Source organism: Astatotilapia calliptera, chromosome 2, assembly GCF_900246225.1.
Source record: "Astatotilapia calliptera chromosome 2, fAstCal1.2, whole genome shotgun sequence".
In the NCBI taxonomy this organism is placed as follows: domain Eukaryota; kingdom Metazoa; phylum Chordata; class Actinopteri; order Cichliformes; family Cichlidae; genus Astatotilapia; species Astatotilapia calliptera.
Window position 1 is genome coordinate 38127055 of NC_039303.1, and position 19755 is coordinate 38146809.

At 37.8% G+C, this 19755-nt stretch overlaps 2 protein-coding genes across 2 annotated transcripts; both read right to left on the reverse strand.

The window, feature by feature from the left end:
- Window positions 1–7869: 7869 nt before the first annotated feature.
- Window positions 7870–10356, reverse strand: LOC113028471 (uncharacterized). Its single transcript, XM_026178770.1, has 4 exons — window positions 10326–10356; window positions 10102–10161; window positions 8584–8850; window positions 7870–8297 (listed from the first exon to the last, which is right to left on the reverse strand). The coding sequence occupies exons 1-4, from the start codon at window positions 10354–10356 to the stop codon at window positions 7870–7872; spliced, it is 786 nt and encodes a 261-aa protein (XP_026034555.1).
- A 1657-nt stretch (window positions 10357–12013) lies between these two features.
- LOC113009140 (ladderlectin-like) lies at window positions 12014–13942 on the reverse strand. Its single transcript, XM_026147286.1, has 5 exons — window positions 13882–13942; window positions 13497–13606; window positions 12586–12720; window positions 12204–12312; window positions 12014–12081 (listed from the first exon to the last, which is right to left on the reverse strand). The coding sequence occupies exons 1-5, from the start codon at window positions 13940–13942 to the stop codon at window positions 12014–12016; spliced, it is 483 nt and encodes a 160-aa protein (XP_026003071.1).
- Window positions 13943–19755: the final 5813 nt, after the last annotated feature.

The window sequence follows — 19755 nt, forward strand, 5'->3', positions numbered from 1 at the left end:
GAGTTCAGGAGTCTGACAGCTGTGGGGAAGAAGCTGTTCCGGTACCTGGTGGTCTTAGTCCGGAGGCTCCTGTAGCGCCTCCCAGAGGGAAGGAGGGTGAAGAGTCCATGTGATGGGTGACTGGGGTCTTTGATGATTTTCCCAGCCCTTTTCAGACACCGCTTCCTGTAGATGTCTTTTATGGCAGGAAGTGGTGCTCCAGCGAAGCGCTGGGCAGTTTTCACGACCCTCTGCAACGCCTTCCGGTCCGAGGCAGAGCAGTTCCCGTACCAGACTGTTATACAGTTGGTCAGGATGCTCTCGATGGTGCAACGATAGAAGTTCACCAGGATGTCTGAGGACAGGTGGTTCTTCCTCAGAGTCCTCAAGAAGAAGAGGCGCTGGTGAGCCTTCTTGACCAGCTTGGAGCAGTTGGTCGTCCAGATGAGATCCTAGGAGATGTGGACTCCCAGGAACTTGAAGCTGCTCACAGCCGTCCCCTTAATGTGGATGGGTGGATGTGGGTCAGCATTCCTCCTGTAGTCCACGATGAGAACCAGACACGGAGAAGCTGCATTCAGCTTTTATGCTCCATATATCTGGAACAAACTCCCAGAAAGCCTCAGATCAGCTGAAACACTCAGTTTATTTAAATCCAGGTTGAAGACTCACGTTCTCAGCTGCATTTGAATAAAACACCAAATCCACTCTTTTAAGCTTAAATTTCAAAACTTACATTTTAACTACTGTATCTACTGTTTTTTTTAATCAATTTTAAATCATGCTTTTTTATTTGTTTTTGTTTTTAATGTCTCTGTAAAGCACTTTGAATCACCTTGTTGTTGAATTGTGCTATATAAATAAACTTGGCTTGCCTTCTATATCCAAACTAAAAAAGAAAAATCAATAAACAGCTGGCTTCCAAAAAAATAGTAACTGGAATCATAGTTCTAGATTTCAATATGAAGATACAATCTCAAAATACAAAATAAGAAAGCAAACAACAGAGAAGAATTTATTTTCTTTATTTTTATGTTTATGTCTAATGCTTATTATTAACATTGTTGTTGACAGTTTACTCAGACATGGATCATTGCACTTTTTAAATATAACATTATATAATTATAATGTTTTGACTAGACTAACATCATCTATTGTATAAAAGAATTCCTCTTTCTCTTTTAACTGACATCCAGCCTGCAGCGTATATGTAGTGACAGGAATCAATATTACCCCACTCTCTTCACCTCCATAACACTTAGTCTTCCTTCAAGACTATCTCTGCTCTGTTTCTCTTCCTATATAGATCATTGTTGGATCCACCTCCAAAGTACCTTGAGGTAACTGTGGTTACGACTAGTACTATATATTATCGCGGCAGGGTATCTGATGACCAGTAGGTGTTAATTGCCTGGATTTTGTTCTTCCCATTCAGCAGACTCTTCAGGACTGGTTGCATATTTCGTATCGACTTCTTCATGCTTCCCATTTACCTTTGGGATTACCAGGTACTTGTAACTGTCCTCAATGGCTGCAATGTTACCTTCTTGTTGTGCAGTCCCCTCAGTTCTGAATACTTTCCCTCTCTTTGTTACAGTCTAACTACACTTCTCCACTGTAAATAACATTCCAATTTCATTGCTGTAGAATGATAGGTGTCCTGCTTGTGTTATATTTTTAGTTCTAGGATTTTGGTTTCTGTTTTTTTGCCTTTCTCGTGTTCCTCATCTATTCACGCTTACCTCCATATTCCCAGTGTCTTTCCAGTCGGTCGTGTCTCAGTCTTTATGGGCGACCGGGGTTCATGGGGTTACGAAGCTCATCTTGTAACCAGAAGGTTACCGATTAGATCCCCAGCTCTGTCTGTCTTGGTCATTGTGTCCTTGGGCAACACACTTCACCTACTGTCTACTGGTGTTGGCCAGAGGGCAGCCTCGCTTCTGTCAGTCTGCCCCAGGGCCTGGTAACGAACTAATCATGTGATTCAGGTGTGTTGACCCAAGGTGAGATCTAAAATCTGCAGGACACCGGCCCTTGAGGCCTGGAATTGCCCATCCCTGAATTAAACCATTACTTAAAAATCAATCACCTGACCCAGCTGGTTTAACTATCTTCAAACTTCTTTTGCCTCAAAGGTTCTTGAAAGTGTAATTGTAAAACAGGTAATTTATGATTTGTTGAAGAATGGTTTATTTGAAAGGTTTCACACAGTATTCAGAAATCAACATAGTGCAGAGCACGAGTGAAGCACTTCTTATGTTTTTTCCTCCTAGAAGAGCACTTCTTGGCTATGCTTTTTTAGGTTTGTGCATTTTGAATAAGTCATCCTTCAATTGAAGTTGCATTACAAGTGTTCATATTTCTAATTTTTGACAATAAATAAAAATCCTTTTTTCGTTCAGAGAGTAAATCAGTCCTTCAAGCCCCATTCTTTCCACAGCATCATGTGCTCTCTTAAACCTAGGTGTTATTTTTATTTAAAACCAAATGGTTAGATGTAAACACAATCTTTATTCATCACCTGCCCTACTCTACAGATTTAGTTACTGTAAATTTATTTCGAAGAGAAGTGTCAACACAAATATTTTAATGTTCCAGAAAATAAGAAAGAAGTTTTGCAAGAAAAAAATTCTTTTTTATTACATATTCAGTTTGTTTCTATTAAAAGAAGCAACCCAACTCCAAGTTATAGCAGTAGTCATTTCATTCCTTATGTAGCATTACAGCAAAATAAAATAGGTACGGTTGCAATATCAGAAACTTTGTTGCCAGGTGTATCATGCTTTGCTGCGACCCAGGAATCATCCGATGTTCTTGACACAGACAGATGGGAGGAGGTTTGTACAGCTCTTATTATCCCAACACTTCTTTTCTGTAAACACCAAAAGTCAAGATTATCTGAAATCATGATCACATTGGACACAAACTTACTAAGATGAATATTGTGAGGTGAAACTATCCCCTGGGACTTGTTGGGGACTTGGGAAAAGAGTTTAACATAATGACTAATCATTAAATGCACACATAAACACATGGGAAGTGGTGCAGGAGAACAGGGCCGTGCAGAGAGATTTAAAGGGGCGGGTGCTCAAAGTTAAAAAGGGGCACATTGAACCAGGCTGAATAACAACAACACACATTCATCACGAATCTAATATGGGCAACAAGGCAAAGCAAACGTAGCCGATGCTTTACCTGATGGGTACAATGTTGCTGTGGATAGTGCTGGAGGGCAGGGCTGTGTTGATCTGAGACTGTTGACATTAAAAAGTCCATAGGAGAGATGGTAGCTGATTAAACAAGTGTCATGAGATAATAACAAAATGCAAAGATTGGTGACAGCGCTTGGAACCATAAGGACACAAAAAACTGTGAGAAATAATTTCGGCTCTGCCTGTGAATCACTCTTTGCTTCTCTTCTTCCTTCCATCCCATCATTTCATATATCACTCTCCACTTGCTATGTGAGAACAAGGCACAACTTGCTATTGCAATAAACTATAATCTAATTATCCACACCTAACAACTCTTGCACTTAATCTATAATAAAATGATGGCAGAAAAATGTTATAGCCCTGCCTTTAGTAGCCTCACACAGCTCCTACTGTTTCCTCCTCATGTCCTTACCAGGCATGTCTGGACAATGTTATATCATGAGTAATATTTTTTTTAAAAATCCATCTAAATAAAACACACACATGCACGCACACACAGTGACATTTTAGACCTTCTTCAGAATACTGTATATACTATGGGCATCACGGTGCTGATTCAGAATCCTTACATTATTATTTATTACTAGAGCTACAATAATAAAGCAATGAGGGGGAAGTAATGAATATGAAATAATGTATTTATGATGATTCCATTTGTTTCACTATCCACTCTGTGCAGGGGCAAAACTTATTACATTTTTAAACTGTAGATACAATAATTTTACTGCTGTAAAATCCAAATTTTGTCTTATTTAAAATATAAATCTGATATAATCTGCTTCTTAATGTATGTTCTTTAAAATACAGCGTGTGTTTTTTAATATATTATAATTATAATAATGCATAATTATGTGGACATGCATATTACATCGTTTTTTAGTGAAATATAATCCCTCCAGAAAGGCAGGAAAAGCCCGGAAACTTACTTTAAAACTAAATATGTTCCCTAAAACGGTGACAGAGCTACAGACCCATGACAGCCTTACACAGGTAGCCAGCAGCTGTGACCAGCACTACTTGTGCAGTTAATAAAAGGACAGGTAATGTTTGTCGCGCTGTTGCACACACAGCATGCTCGTTTGTTTTAGTTCGTCAGTTGCAACAAGACAGCTTACTAATGTGTACGTAATAAGCTAATACTCCTGTGTGCTACACACTACAGTGTGCGCTGTACACCTACTTACTGGTTTTGTTGCATCAGTCTGTGTCTCTGAGTTAATTTGTGTTTCTTCTACAGCTCCGGACCGCTAAAAATGCGCGTGCTCTTTGTGAGCTCGTTCCCGGCTCGTAACCAGCGCGTTCTGCTGTCAAGGGCGATCATTGGTTAAATGTGATCATGTGACTGATGCAAGCCAGATCCTTTTATTTAGCGAAACTGTGATTAATAGTTAAATATTATTGTTGAGGGGCACAGACGGGACTCCGCACGCACACACACATAAAAAAATAAATAAAGAATTTTTTTCAAAAGTTGCCTCAACAAAAGGGCACTTTGGGCACCCATCAGGAAAGGGGCGGGTGCTCAAGCCCCTCTAGCCCCCCCCTCTGCACGTGCCTGCAGGAGAAGGACTCACTGTGCAATGGCAGTCTCAGACTATTAAACATAACAACGGGATGGTTCTGTTAGCGTTTGTGATTATCTGAGGTAATTTACTCAAATGATTGCCACAAAGGATCCTCTCTTTTTAGAGGAAAATGTTACTGATTCTGTTGTTATCAGGCTGTGAGGCAGGCCGGACAAAATATGCAGATCAAAAATAAGGAAACTAAACTGCAATTTTCTACCACAAAAACTGGGAGGAGCACAGCTATAAGGGAGAACACAACAATTTTTATAGCGGAATGCAGATGTCATACAAGTATTTTCCTCATTTGTGTCTGTAGACTGTAGAATCAAAGCAATCCACTTCCTCTTCTCCTATAAATGGGCTGGTCGCTCCGGAGAACACACTGACCAGCTGGCTGCTCTTGATTCTATTATGGAGACAATTTAAATTTAAATTCTAAATTAAGTATGCTGCAGCAGTATATTAAAATTGCAAATATAAGGTCACCTATTTCTTATAATCAAGCACAAACATTGTTCATTTGTTGATTATATGTATGTTTTCGTTTAACCTAATTACAACTGAAAATCTCTAAAAAAAAAAAAATTAACGAACTCATGCAGCTTTGTGAAGCAAACCAAAGCAGGTCGAGTGACTCATTGAAATATGGAAGCCTATATAGAAACTGTATGTAAGGGGAAAAAAGTACAATTCTAATAAGTTTGAAATCCACTTTTTCAAATTCAAAGAGATTTCAAAGCTGTTCCTGGCTGATGATCCAACACTACTTTATCAGTGGTCACAGTGATGTGGTCATAGAGGCCAGATCATTGTGACAGTTGTTTTTTTAGTTGTTGTTGTTTTGTGTATTTGTTTAAATTTATATTGTCTTTTCAAATCCAGCTTGTGTTTACTGCAATGACAGTGTGTTTGTATGTTTGAGACCACTGTCATGCTGAAAAAAGAAAGAAAAGAAAAAATAATAATTATTTTCGATAGGAAAATAATTATTTTCCAATCAAATTCACACACAGAAAACACTTTTTGTTTGTTTGTTTGTTTGTTTTATTCTTTACTGGCCAAGCTAATTTTTGACAGATTATGATATAAATGAATACATGTCTCAAAATTATTTTTTTAAACACTGATTGTCTGTCTGCATTTTACACTACACTTTCATTACACTCCATCATTAATGTAATTCACTTGATACTTGAGACAATACTTAATTTTTATTTAGCATATATTTGAAGAAAATAATAATTTAAAAACTGTTCTGCTCTAACATATTTTGGTGCATCTAGAAGAACAAGTTGTGGAAAAAATAAGCTGCTAGATTTAAAATAGATTTAAAATTATAGTATGTACAAAATAGTAACCAATGTGGCTGGCCCACCTTGGTTACTTTTAAAATTCACTACTCATATGTCAACACTTCTCTCATTACAAATAAATCAAGTGTGCACATTTAGTCTTTTTATATTTATTTGTGACCTGCAAACCACCTTTAGAAACGTCACTGCGGCGACTCACATATTTGTTTCTGTCTGTGGGTTTCTCATGTGGTTTTTATCTAAGATGTTGAGAAAGCTCTATGTGTAATCAGCATCACACCAACGCACTGTTTAAAGAGTAACTTTCAAGGTTCCATAAATATCAAAATGCAAAAGTCAGTGGTTTCTTTTTTTTTCTAACCTAGTTAACTCTTTGAGTAGTCCTTAACTGAACTCCTAACCTTAGCCCTCTTCAATAATAATAGAAGATGTTTAGCTCAGGTTTATTATTCTCCAAAGTTTTGGCACTAGCAAGTTGTCAAAGCTTTTTCTTACTATAGCTTTTTAAGCAGTTAAGGGTGTTAGATCTTTTGTGTTTGTCAATGATGGGTAAATTACCTTTCATCATTCTTGGTTTTGTGATGACAGCATATGTTGCCTGGGTTGACTCCACCTCACTGGCCTCTACAGACATTAAAAACAGAGCCGAAAAACATAGGCAGAAAATTGTTAGTTTTTATCAGGCTAACTATTGCATTTACTGGTCATTACATGACAAGGTCAGATTTCAAATATTACAAAATACAAAAACCAACAGATGAGAACAGTTCATACCTACATATACTTAGTATTTGTCTATATATATATATATATAGACAAATATATATATATATATATATAGACAAATACTATATATATATATATAGACAAATACTATATATATATATATATATAGACAAATACTATATATATATATATATATAGACAAATACTATATATATATATATATATAGACAAATACTATATATATATATATATATATATATATATATAGACAAATACTATATATATATATATATATATATATATATATAGACAAATACTATATATATATATATATATATATATATATAGACAAATACTATATATATATATATATATATATATATTATATATATATATATATAGACAAATACTATATATATATATATATATATATATATATATATATATACAAATACTATATATATATATATATATATATATATATATACATACATATATATACATACATATATATATATATATATATATATATATATATATATAGACAAATACTATATATATATATATATATATATAGACAAATACTATATATATATATATATATATATAGACAAATACTATATATATATATATATATATATATAGACAAATACTATATATATATATATATATATATAGACAAATACTATATATATATATATATATATATATATATATATAGACAAATACTATATATATATATATATATATATATAGACAAATACTATATATATATATATATATATATATAGACAAATACTATATATATATATATATATATATATATATATATATATATATATATATATATATATATTATATATAATATTATATATATATATATATATATATATATATTATATATATATATATATTATATATATATATATATATATATATATATATATATATATATATATATATATATATATATATATATATATATATATATATGTATATACACACATATATACACACACACACACACCAGACTAGCTGGTTATTACTGGAATGAATATTTAGTCAAAACTACTTAAGCTTACTTTGCGTCAGTGGCATTTCTTCAGTGTGACCTTGGATTTTTTGTTGATAATTCAGCCAATAAAGGAGGCCTGCCAGTAGCAGCAGTAGAACCATCATAGAAACACCGACACCAAGGTATAGGTGAAAATAACTGTCTTCAGTTTGAGCACGAGTTTCCAGACTTCTAACAATTAGCCAGCTCTCTGCTGATTCTCCAGTATCAGAGATGCTACATTTGTAGACTCCTTCATCAGATTTGGAAACAGTGGGGTTCATCATGATTCCTGTTGGACCATGACTAATGGAGATGCCACTTTTATAGAAATCAGCAGTGAAGTTAGATTTTTTGTCCTTTTTTCTACAGTGTAAGGCCATGTTATCTCCCTCCGTTACAGGATTCACAGGGCTGTCCAGGATCACAGGACCACCTAAATGGCACATGATTTGTTAACATATAAAAGTTTCACCTACTACAGACAGTAGATTATTTATCATTTTGATTAAATTGCTGTGTAAAGCATATCACATGTACCCAAATCAGAATGCACAGAAATTTGCGTCGTTATGTTGTGTTTATAATGAGGAGGTTTTTTGTTTTGTTTTTTCTATCAGGAAAAAAATATTATATTACGTGCTTGGCTAAATGTGCAATCTCAAAACATATTGACTTACAAAGTCTGCAAAGTTTAAATGAGAAGGTGTAATTCCCTCTTTACATACCAGTTACAGTGATGTTGACAGTGTTGGTTGTTTGTATTCCTTCTATTTCACACCAGTATTCTCCACTGTCACTTGATGGATATGCATTACTAATATTGCAAGGTCCAGTAGATGTTTCCCAGGTAGACGCACATGGTCTAACATGTCCCTTTGTCTTTTTCATCACTCTCCAACCAGTCAATCCATTCAGTCCTTCACAGCTAATTGAAATTGACTCTAGTTCAAAGAATTGCTGTCTATTTGGAACAACCTGAGGAAAAGCTGAATCTAAGACAGAAATCAAAGGATAAATTGAAGATGATAAAAAAAATTACCAGGACAAACATTTTTGAATTTGAGAAAATACAGCTGGAGGGAAATTTGGGAAAATTTTGTTAGGTTAACTGGCAAAAGGTCAGTGACATGTTTGGGTATTTAGAAGAGAAAAGATTGGAGAGACAAAGTTTCTCAGAAGTACAGATGGGTAGGCGTTAACCAATCTATGAAAAAAAATGTTCCTACACAAATTGTGGAACAAATTAATAATGTTACTCAGTGTAAAATTATGAAGACTTTGGATATGTTATTATCTACTGTACATAATATAATCAAAAGAGTCAAAGAATGTGGAGAAATTTCTGTGTCCAAAGTACAGGTGAAAAATGAATACTGGATCCCTGTCATCTTTAAGCATGACCTGTTCCTAAAATCACCGTTCAAAGAAGAAGACATATGTGAACGTGATTGACAAACATATCCATCTTTTTTCAACAAAAGCTGATTTAAAATCACCTCAGAGTATAAAACCAGTCTGTGGTCTGACAAATTTAAATTAGACATCATTTTTGGAAAACCTGGATGGCACATCCTTTAAGCTAAAGAAAAGAGGAACCAGCCAGCTTGCTATCAGCATTCACTTTAAAAGCACCTTTGATGGTATGGGGCTGCATTAGTGCCTACAAACTGCCACCTTGCACATCTGAAAAGGCACCATCAGTGCTGAAATGTATATACTGCTTTTACATGACCATATGCTCCCATCCAAAAGATATCTTTTACAGGGAAGGTGTTGCATATTTGGGTAAGGCAATAATAAAACTGCATCCTGCATCTTTTACAACAGCATAGCTTCAAAATAGAAGATTTTAGGTTGTGAATAGACCTGCCTTCAATTAAGATCTTTCATCATCTGAAAACATTTGGTACATCATGAAATGGATAATACAGATACATATCAGATAAGAATAGGAAATATTCCTCTTTCAAAATTCCAGTAACGGATCTCCTCAGTTCCCAGACATTAAGAGATTATTAGACTATTGTTAATAAGAAAGGGGATGCTACACAGTCGGGAACATCTATTTTGAAATGGATTGTTGATGTCAAATTTACAATGAGTTAATGTTTTCCTTTGGTTTAATCATTTGAAAGGCTATGCGTATCATATGTTAGTATGAGAATTTATTATTTTTTCCTTAGAAATAAGGCTGTACTATATTTTTGCTGTGAAATCATCTCCGCAAGCATTTAACTACGTACCATGTCTTTGAAAATCTCCAAAGTCGACTGTTGTCACCAGCAGCAACAGCATATTCATCACTGCAAAAATGAAGAAACATAATGATTTGTATAAATGTTATATTTTTAATATTTTCTTTTAATTTGTTTTAAATATATACATATTTTTCTCATTACTCCCATGCACATGTTTTCGGAATGACTGACTAAATAACTTATTGTAGACAGAGAAACTCAGTACTCACACAGTCTGATGCCTTGAGTTCTGACCTCCATGTTGTCTTGTCGCTGACTGTGTGAGTGTCAGAGTGAAAGAAAGTCTTTCGTTCATAGGAACTTCCTCTTCCTGTGTTTCTTGTGGTGACTGAGAGAGCAACAGGTCTTCCTTTCCGAGAAACCCTAACAGATATATATTTCTAATTATATAATATAAGAAGTAAAAAGTGTGTGTGTGTGTGTGTGTGTGTGTGTGTGTGTGTTTGTGTGTGTGTGTGTGTGTGTGTGTGTGTGTGTGTGTGTGTGTGTGTAAGATATAGGCATACAGAAGACAGCAGATTTTTGGAATACACACACACACACATATATATATAGCAGTATATATATATATATATATAGCAGTTTTTTGCGCTATTGGGGGTCTGGGGACCCAGAACCGGTCAGTATCTGGTGTGAACACCATTTGCCTCATGCAGTGCAACACATCGCCACATGGAGTCTATCAGATTGTCAATTGTGGCCTGTGGAATGTTGGTCCACTCCACTTCAATGGCTGTGCGAGGTTGTTGGATATTCGTGGGAACTGGTACACGCTGTCGTATACGCCGGTCAAGCACATCCCGAACATGCTCAATGGGTGACATGTCCGGTGAGTATGCTGGCCATGCAAGAACTGGGACATTCTCAGCTGCCATCTGCCCTGAACAATGTGAACCATGATTCATCCGTGAAGCGCACACCTCTCCAACGTGCCAGACGCCATCGAATGTGAGCATTTGCCCACACAAGTCTGTTACGGCGACGAGCTGGAGTCAGGTCAAGACCCCAATGAGGACGACGGGCATGCAGTTGAGCGTCCCCGAGACGGTTTCTGACAGTTTGTGCAGAAATTGTTTGGTTGTGCAAACCAATTGTTCCAGCAGCTGTCTGGGTGGCTGGTCTCAGACGATCTTGGAGGTGAACCTGCTGGATGTGGAGGTCCTGGGCTGGTGTGGTTACACGAGGTCTGCGGTTGTGAGGCCGGTTGGATGTGCTGCCATATTCTCTGAAACGCCTGTGGAGACGGCTTATGGTTGAGAAATGAACATTCAATGCACGGGCGACAGATCTGGTTGACATTCCTGCTGTCAGCATGCCAGTTGCACGCTCCCTCATTGCTTGTGGCATCTGTGGCATTTTGCTGTGAGACAAAACTGCACATTCCAGGGTGGCCTTTTGTTGTGGGCAGTCTGAGGTACACCTGTGCACTACTCATGATGTCAGATCAGCATCCTGATGTGGCACACCTGTGAGGTGGGATGGATTATCTCAACATGGCAGATGTGCCCACTACCACACATTTGGACTGATTTGTGACCACTGTTTGGGAGGGATGGTTATATTGTGTATCTGGAATGAATTTTGGGTCTCTACGTCCATCCCATGGGGAATGGGAGCAGTAACAAAGGTGTTGCGTTTATATTTTTGTTGAGTGTAGTTTAATGAAAGAAAAAAAAGGTTTTTTTAAAGTTTTTGCTAAAAGCATTCTTTCCATTACACATTTCAATTGCTCCTTTTAAAAGACAAAATCACAATATTTTATGTCACTTGTCGCTTCGTTCCTTATGCATCGTTGCAGCAAAAGAAAAAAGTAAAGATGTGAAAACAGATATTTTGAGTGATATATGAGAAGATTTTTCTTTTACAGATGATGTGCCTTCATGTCAGCCAGGAATCATCATTTACTCTTAATGCAGACAGAAGGGAGTCGGGCCTGGCAAGACAGATCATTCATACACAGGTCTCCTGTAAACACCAAAAATATACTTTAACCGAAACTTTTGTTGCATGGACACAAAAATATGAAAATGTTATGTTTTTTTTTTTGGTTTTATGTATAATGACAATAGCACTTGTATATATTATACCTGGAAAATTCATTTCCATGCATTGCTCGCCGCCCAAGTTGTTAGGCTCCCCCCGACACCAGTTTGTGTATTGGAAACGTGTTCCATCGATCCAAAACCAATAACCCTCCTACAGAACAGAAAAAAGTTAAAAATAAGAAATCTTTTTTTAACAAAACTACACTTTAACATTATACATCGACTACCAAGTTTTGACACACCTTCTCATTTATTGGTTTGTCTTTACTTTCACTACTACCGACATTGTAGATGCAAACTGAAGACATCAAATATATGAAACAAGATATATGGAATTATATGGAAATGGAAAAAAAGATAAGAGTGAAAAATAAGTAAAATATCCAATGGATAGATTTATGTTTTAACTGGCAGACTGGAATACCTGGTGACCATCAGAACCACCAATCCATGTCCGTCCATTAGCTCTACTCCCATCAGATATCACCCTCTGAATCAGCTGGTATTCCCCAAGGCTCTGTACAGATGCAAGGTTTGCACTCATGGACTGACAGTTTCTCTACAGTAAACAAAAAGACAGAAGAGTTACAGAAGATTTATAAAACAACCTTCATGATTACACCACCACAAACATACAAATAATAATAAAACATACTAAGAAATATTTACATTGACTGACAAAATTATTGATTTTAATTATCTGACCTTTTATTAATAGCTTACAATTCAACAAGTAATAAAAAGTAACGTTTTTTAATAATTATTATATTGAAAGGACTAATGATTAATACATTTACAATCATTTATCATTCAGAATTATTTCATGCAGTTAATGTTGGTGGCTTAAACCATTTACTGCAATAATTAGCATTATTTTTATAAATTTAAAAAAATAATATTTGCTATTATAAGCTTGGATGCATATAAGAACTGGTTTTAATCGAAGCAAAAATTGACAGGTGATTTATCCATGGCATAAATTGTAGGAACGTGAAACTGGAGACTTTGTTTGCTTCTTTGTTTGTATTTCTTGTTTACTAATATATTGTTACTGTTTACTTGTTAAAAAGTAAAGCCACATGTGACATACATACATATTAGAACAAATGATAGCATTATTAAAATTCAATAAATGATAACATTAACAATGATCAATACAAACTATTATAATTTTAGACAAATTTTAACAGCACATTGGCTTTGATAACATTTTAATAATTGTCAATATTAAAATGTTTAATATAATATTAAAAAATATTATTATGAGCTCTTATCCAAATATTAAAGAATCAAAGAAACGCAGTCACAGTAACTGGTGAGTCCTGGTGTTATTACCTGAGCATCACCCCAGGGTAAGGGTGTAGAAACATAGAAGTAACATTTGTTGTTGTACTCAGTCCAACCAGCGGGACATGATGAGGACTTCTTGAGAACATAGCACTCATCTGATAAGAGAAAGCAAACATATTGTGTGACATAATGCTGACTCAATTCCCCCTTTACTGGAATAATTACAATTATGGTCATTAACTTGTGTTTTATTGGCAATAGTTTTACTTTTCAACAAATTTCAACTGGAAAATGTGTCATTTTCTTCCTTCAGATTTCTATTTTTAAAAACATGTATTTAAAAATAGATCTCATTATTTGTACAGCTGTATATAGCCCATTGACATGCACAACATTCAGTATGATACTAGTAACATACTTTTATACTTACCCTGAGCAGTGGTCAGAGCCATCATTGCACAGAGAAGTGCAGATGCAGTCAGCAGCTTCATGATGATATTTAGTGTCTCTGTAAGAAACACATTAACAAAAGTGATTAGCAGTTTGATAAAGAAAGGATAGCAGATCCACAGCATATTTGTAACATAGCTTCACCCCCATGTAGAGATGAACAGTTATATACACTTTCTTACATTTCTATACCAGGAAGAGATGCACTAAAAATACTTAAGTGTGTTTTGATTCCATGCTTCACTACCCCTGTCTTTACCAAGCTTACGCAATTCTCTCCACCCAGCTTGAATTTCATGGATGTTTAATTTCATTTATTGACTGCTGGTCAACAAAGATGTCACGCTCCTGGGTCTATGGCCCAGTGTAAATGTGTCTGGACTTTTGATTCTGGGTTGTTTAATGTCCTATGGTTAATCAGAATCAGAATCAGAATGGGGTTTATTGCCAGATGTTGAGGTTTACAACATTAGGAAATTGCTGCGGTGCTTCAGTGCAAACAATAAGAATTAAAGTGCTATGTAGAAAGAAAGATATGTGCATGAGATATATACATGAGAATAGGAATTATGAGTGCTACGTAGAAAGATATATACATGAGTGCAGGTGGTGATCAGTGCCAAACATGGAATGATGCAGTGACACAGCGTAGGGTCATGTGTTAATGGCGGGGACAGTCATGTGGTTATTGTTCATGTGTCCAACAGCAGAGGGGAAGAAACTGTTCTTATGGCGAGAGGTTCTGGTGCGAATGGACCGGAGCCTCCTGCCTGAGGGGAGCAGGTCAAACAGACTGTGTCCAGGGTGAGAAGGGTCAGCTGAGATCCAGGCTGCACGCCGCAGTGTCCTGGAGGTGTACAGGTCCTGCAGAGATGGGAGTCTGCAGCCAATCACCTTCTCAGCAGAGCGCACAACACGCTGCAGTCTCTGTTTGTCCCTGATAGTGGCTCCAGCGTACCACACGGTGATGGAGGAGGTGAGGATGGACTCGATGATTGCAGTGTAGAATTGCATCATCGTCCGTGTTGGCAGGTTGAATTTCTTCAGCTGCCTCAGGAAGTACATCCTCTGCTGGGCTTTCTTGATGACGGAGGTGATGGTGGGCTCCCACTTCAGGTCCTGGGTGATGGTGGTACCCAGGAAGCGGAATGAGTCCACAGAGGTGATGGGGGTGTCAGTCAGGATGATGGGGGGGAGTGGGGCTGTGTGCTTCCTGAAGTCCACAATAATCTCCACTGTCTTCTGGGCATTCAGCACCAGGTTGTTGTGGCTGCACCAGGTCACCAGACGTTCAACCTCCCTCCTGTAGGCAGACTCATCCCCGTCCGAGATGAGCCCAATAACGGTGGTGTCATCTGCGAACTTGATTAGCTTGGTTCTGTTCCTCGTTTTGGTTTACAGTTGTGATCCTTCTGTTTATATTTGTTTTCTCATGTCTTCTTAGTTTTGTTTTCTAGTCTGTAGGTTTGTGTTATCATGGAGCACGGAACAGAGGAGTTTCCATGCCCCATGTTTAGTCAGCCTTATCCCATCCATTTAGTCTTGTCTCTGCATTTGGTGTTCTCTTTCTATCTCCCAGTCAGTCTTGCTCCCATGTATGTTTCTCCACTGTATTTCTATAAAAAACAAAATACCTAAAATGGGTAACAGATCAATAAAGACCTTTGAACGGCCATAAAATAGACAGTTTAAAAAAAAGGAAACGAACACTTTGAAAGCAAATCAGATTTGATACGATTTGATTTGACAACGTTTCAATGCAGCAACTCAAAGAAAACCATCATTTACACATAGCATGGCTTGGTCATTGTGATGCACCAAGCAAGTTACAGCTTGGATTGAATGATTTTAACATCAACTGCAAAAACTGAAAATGTGTTTGTTTTTTTAAATATTTTTAAGTCATACAATACTCAAATACTCAATAGTCAATACTGATTGTGAGAAAATGTATCATTTATCCTACTACAGTTTACACCTTAAAGAGAAAGCTCATGAATGTGCCAGCTCTGGAGACCATCTTCCCCCTTATGGGAAAATAGTTGTAGATGGCAAGTTGTCATGAGAGAAGTATCATTATAATATTTGCTGTAATGTGAGAGTGTTTACAAAGTCACTGTATCAGCCTCACTTCCTCATGTGCTACTGTACCAACTCCCATTAAAAAAAAAAAAAAAACACTGTTGGCACGATCAGTCACACATGAAGCTGTTGTTTCTTTAGAGATCGGTGGATGCTCAGTCAACACCCTCATCAAATACCACTAAAATTCAACAGGGTTTTTTTTTTTTTACAGTTTTCTTTTGCTTGTTGTTTGTAGCATTTCCAAGTTTTTATTTGATTTGTCTCTTTTTTTTGTTTTGTGTTCAATAATGAATAAAGTGATGCTTCCATAAATAATGGAGAGCAGAAAAAAGTTTCACTAGGCAGCTACAGCTTCTGTCCTTTTGTGATAGCTTTCACTCTCTCAAAACAAGTGTAATGTTTGTGAAATGCTGACTGTTCCTCATCGAAATATCAGATTTTTTTTTCTGTTACTAGGTCATACTTTGTATTTATTGAGGGTATAAAATCATATTGGATATATGTAGACTACGTAATGTTAGGAAATTATGGATGTCACGTAGTTTGAAGAAAACCAACGATTTTTGGGAAAAGCCAAATCATTGTCAAAAAACAGGAAAGTCAATTTTGGACTAGTTGACCTCTTACACTTACTACAGCGTGCTACTGAGCAATTGTGCTCCAAGGTTAGCCTCCTAGTAGGCCTGGCAACTTGGTCGGTTTGAGAGCCATGACTGACTTCTCTCAAAGCAGGCCCTTTTTGCTTAGAGTGGGCTTTCTGTTTGAGTTTCAGCCTCAAACAGTCAGCAACAAGGTGTCCAGGTTTGTGGCAGAAGAAACAGTTTTGCTTTGGAACTTGAAACGACCACTTTTTCAGCCTCGTTAGCTGGCTCCCTCCTAGCTCTCCAAGATGTATTATAGTGAGAAGGGATGTCATATTCTACAGCATTTGTTTTTTGAGTTAGGGTAAACTCATCTGCCAGTATGGCAGCCTGCTGTAAAGTGGAAATCCTCTGTTCACTTAAATAAAGAGCAATACACTCAGGAACAGAGTTTTTAAAATCCTCCACAAGCATGAGCTCCCATAACGACCCCAAATTGTTAACCTGGCTTGTGGAGCACCACCTATCAAAAAGCTTCGCTTTGTCCCTAGCGAAGTCAAGATAGGACTGACCCTGTGCCAACTCCAAACCTCGAAAATCCTGCCTATAGGTCTCAGGTACAAGTTCATAGGCTTGGAGGACAGCACTTTTAATCTTCTCATAAACTAGGCCGTCCTGCCTAGACAGACGAGAACAAGCTTACCCGTGAATTTACACAGGAACAAAATGTTGGGTCTAAACTCAGACCCCGCTGTATCCAAGACTTATTCCCATGAAAGAAAAACAAGGCAACAGTGTTCGATCGATTTCTTGCACAAGGAGGCCTTTTCATCTGTGACCAGCACGTCGAAATGACCACAATGGTGGCCTCCTCTCGCCGCCTTTTTATTGACAAACTTCAAACAATAGTTTACAAAACACCTCCCCCTGCAACCCCCTTTGGTTACAAAGACAAGGCACTGTATATAAATGCATACACTGAGTGTGAGTGTGTGTGTGTGTGTGTGTGTGTGTTCCTGCTGATCAAAGGGTCATATAACCTAAAAGCAGGAACAACATCCTTGACCATAAAGAGGGTAGTCTCCCCCACACCCAATGTATGGTTTACCATAAGGTAACACAGTGAAACCATACAAAGGGTAGGAAGCTCTACCAAACATCAAACAGATCTTCGAAAGGACGTTCCTGTGATAAAACACTTCAACCTTGCACCCAGAACCTCGAGAATCTGGGGATGGGAGGAAAGAAAGAATTCCTTTCACAGAGTTAAAACAATGAACAAATGGTAAATATAAAAATGACAAATGTTTAACTATTCACTCTAACAATCATCCCCCACATGTCTTCAGGCCACTGTAATGCAGTTGCTATGCTTTCAAACACACTGAAGAAGCTCTCAACACTAGATTCACAGAAGACGGGAACCAGGTGGATGTTATTGCTTACAAACGAGCTTCTAGACACCTGTGCACTGATGGCTGCATGAGCCATTTTGTGGGCCGGAGAAGGGTTAGAAAACACACACTAATTAAGACACAACCACACCTCTCTGCCAACTCACTCAGAAGCTACCCAATAATCCACTGATTAATGGAAAACTACACAACTTACTTTAACTGACTAACTGACCAACGTACAGCATACACATCAAACAAACAACTTACCCAGTTCCTAAGCACAACAAACTTCACCTACCTATCTTCTGGAGCGTGCTGGGCTCGAGGCGACTTGAAAGGCAAAGCTTCAGCAACCGGAGCCCTAAATTGCCTATCCCCAACAGGGAACGAATCCCCGCCCAGGATTACTCCAAAAATAAAAAAGGCAAAACAACAAAAGAGTGCCCGAAGGAAGAACTTAATAAGCTCAGCTGGACACTCACTGGGAAGTTGAATCTCTAAAGGTGAAAAAAGCAAGTTAATCAAAAACCAATTCCAACTCAAAACTCCCATTTCAACAATCCCGGACAAGCCCCCATTTATGTCACACTCCAGCCCAGGGAAAACTGGCATGCAACATAAGAAAAATAAAAGGAGTAATGCCCCCACACCCCCCTGCTCTCAAGGGGGATGAGCCAACAAAAAACAGCTACCACGGATTTCACAACAGCCTGTCAATTTATCAAGTCCCAAAAGGTAGCAGGCGTCAGGGTGAGCATGGCCAAAACAACAAACAAAAACTCTAGAAATGAAATGCAGCTGGCTTACCATCACAGAGAACCCCAAACGAAAATTACAGGTGTCTGTAAGACACCTGTTAGACAGACGAAGCTGAAGCGGACCCTCGGACCCTCCAGCGAAGACAGACGGAAGGCTGAAGCGGTCCCTCGGACCCTCCAGCGAAGACGGACGAAGGCCGGACAGGCCCCTCGGACCCTCCAGCGAAAACGGAAGGCTGAAGCGGTCCCTCGGACCCTCCAGCGAAGACAGATGGAGGCTGAAGCGGTCCCTCGGTCCCTCCAGCGAAGACAGATGGAGGCTGAAGCGGTCCCTCGGTCCCTCCAGCGTATCCCGGACGAGCCCCCATTTATGTTACACCCCAGCCCAGGGAAAACTGGCGTGCAACATCAGAAAAATAAAAATAAGGAGAAATGCCCCCACACCCTCCACACCCAACGTCCCCTCCTCAAGGGGGGCGAACCAACAAAAAACAGCTACCACGGATTTCACAATAGCCAGTCAATTTATCAAGTCCCAAAAGATAGCAGGCGTCAGGGTGAGCATGGCCAAAACAACAAACAAAAACTCTAGAAATGAAATGCAGCTGGCTTACCTTCACAGAGAACCCCAAACGAAAATTACAGGTGTCTTACCTGCCTCCCTAACCAAAAACAGGAGAAAAGCTTCCCGAAGAAAAATGGCTTCTCACCCCTCCAGCTAGCGAGGAAGAAAAAGTATCGACAACTATTTACATCTATATACAACAAACCATTTACAACACAGGGGGAGATCACAACAATGACGAACTGAAACACAGCGCTTAAATACATAGAGGGAGCAATCAGGGAATGGACAACAGGAGGAAAACACAGCTGGGGCAAATCAGAACTGACGAGACAAAGAAGGGTGAAGTGAACACACTGAGATAAGACAGACCTTCAAAGTAAAACAGGAAACACATAACAGTCACGCCTAAAACAAAACACTGACAACATCGAATCGTAACAGTTAACATAGAATCATGTTGATAAC

Coding starts and splice junctions, on each gene's coding strand:
- LOC113028471 (XM_026178770.1), bottom strand. CDS start 10,356: ATGGAGGTCAGAACTCAAGGCATCAGACTGT. Junction 8,851..10,101: donor TGGAGATTTTCAAAGACATG/GTACGTAGTTAA, acceptor TTTCTGTCTTAG/ATTCAGCTTTTCCTCAGGTT. Junction 8,298..8,583: donor TGTCAACATCACTGTAACTG/GTATGTAAAGAG, acceptor AAATCATGTGCC/ATTTAGGTGGTCCTGTGATC.
- LOC113009140 (XM_026147286.1), bottom strand. CDS start 13,942: ATGAAGCTGCTGACTGCATCTGCACTTCTCTGTGCAATGATGGCTCTG. Junction 13,607..13,881: donor GGCTCTGACCACTGCTCAGG/GTAAGTATAAAA, acceptor TTCTCTTATCAG/ATGAGTGCTATGTTCTCAAG. Junction 12,082..12,203: donor CATGGAAATGAATTTTCCAG/GTATAATATATA, acceptor TGGTGTTTACAG/GAGACCTGTGTATGAATGAT.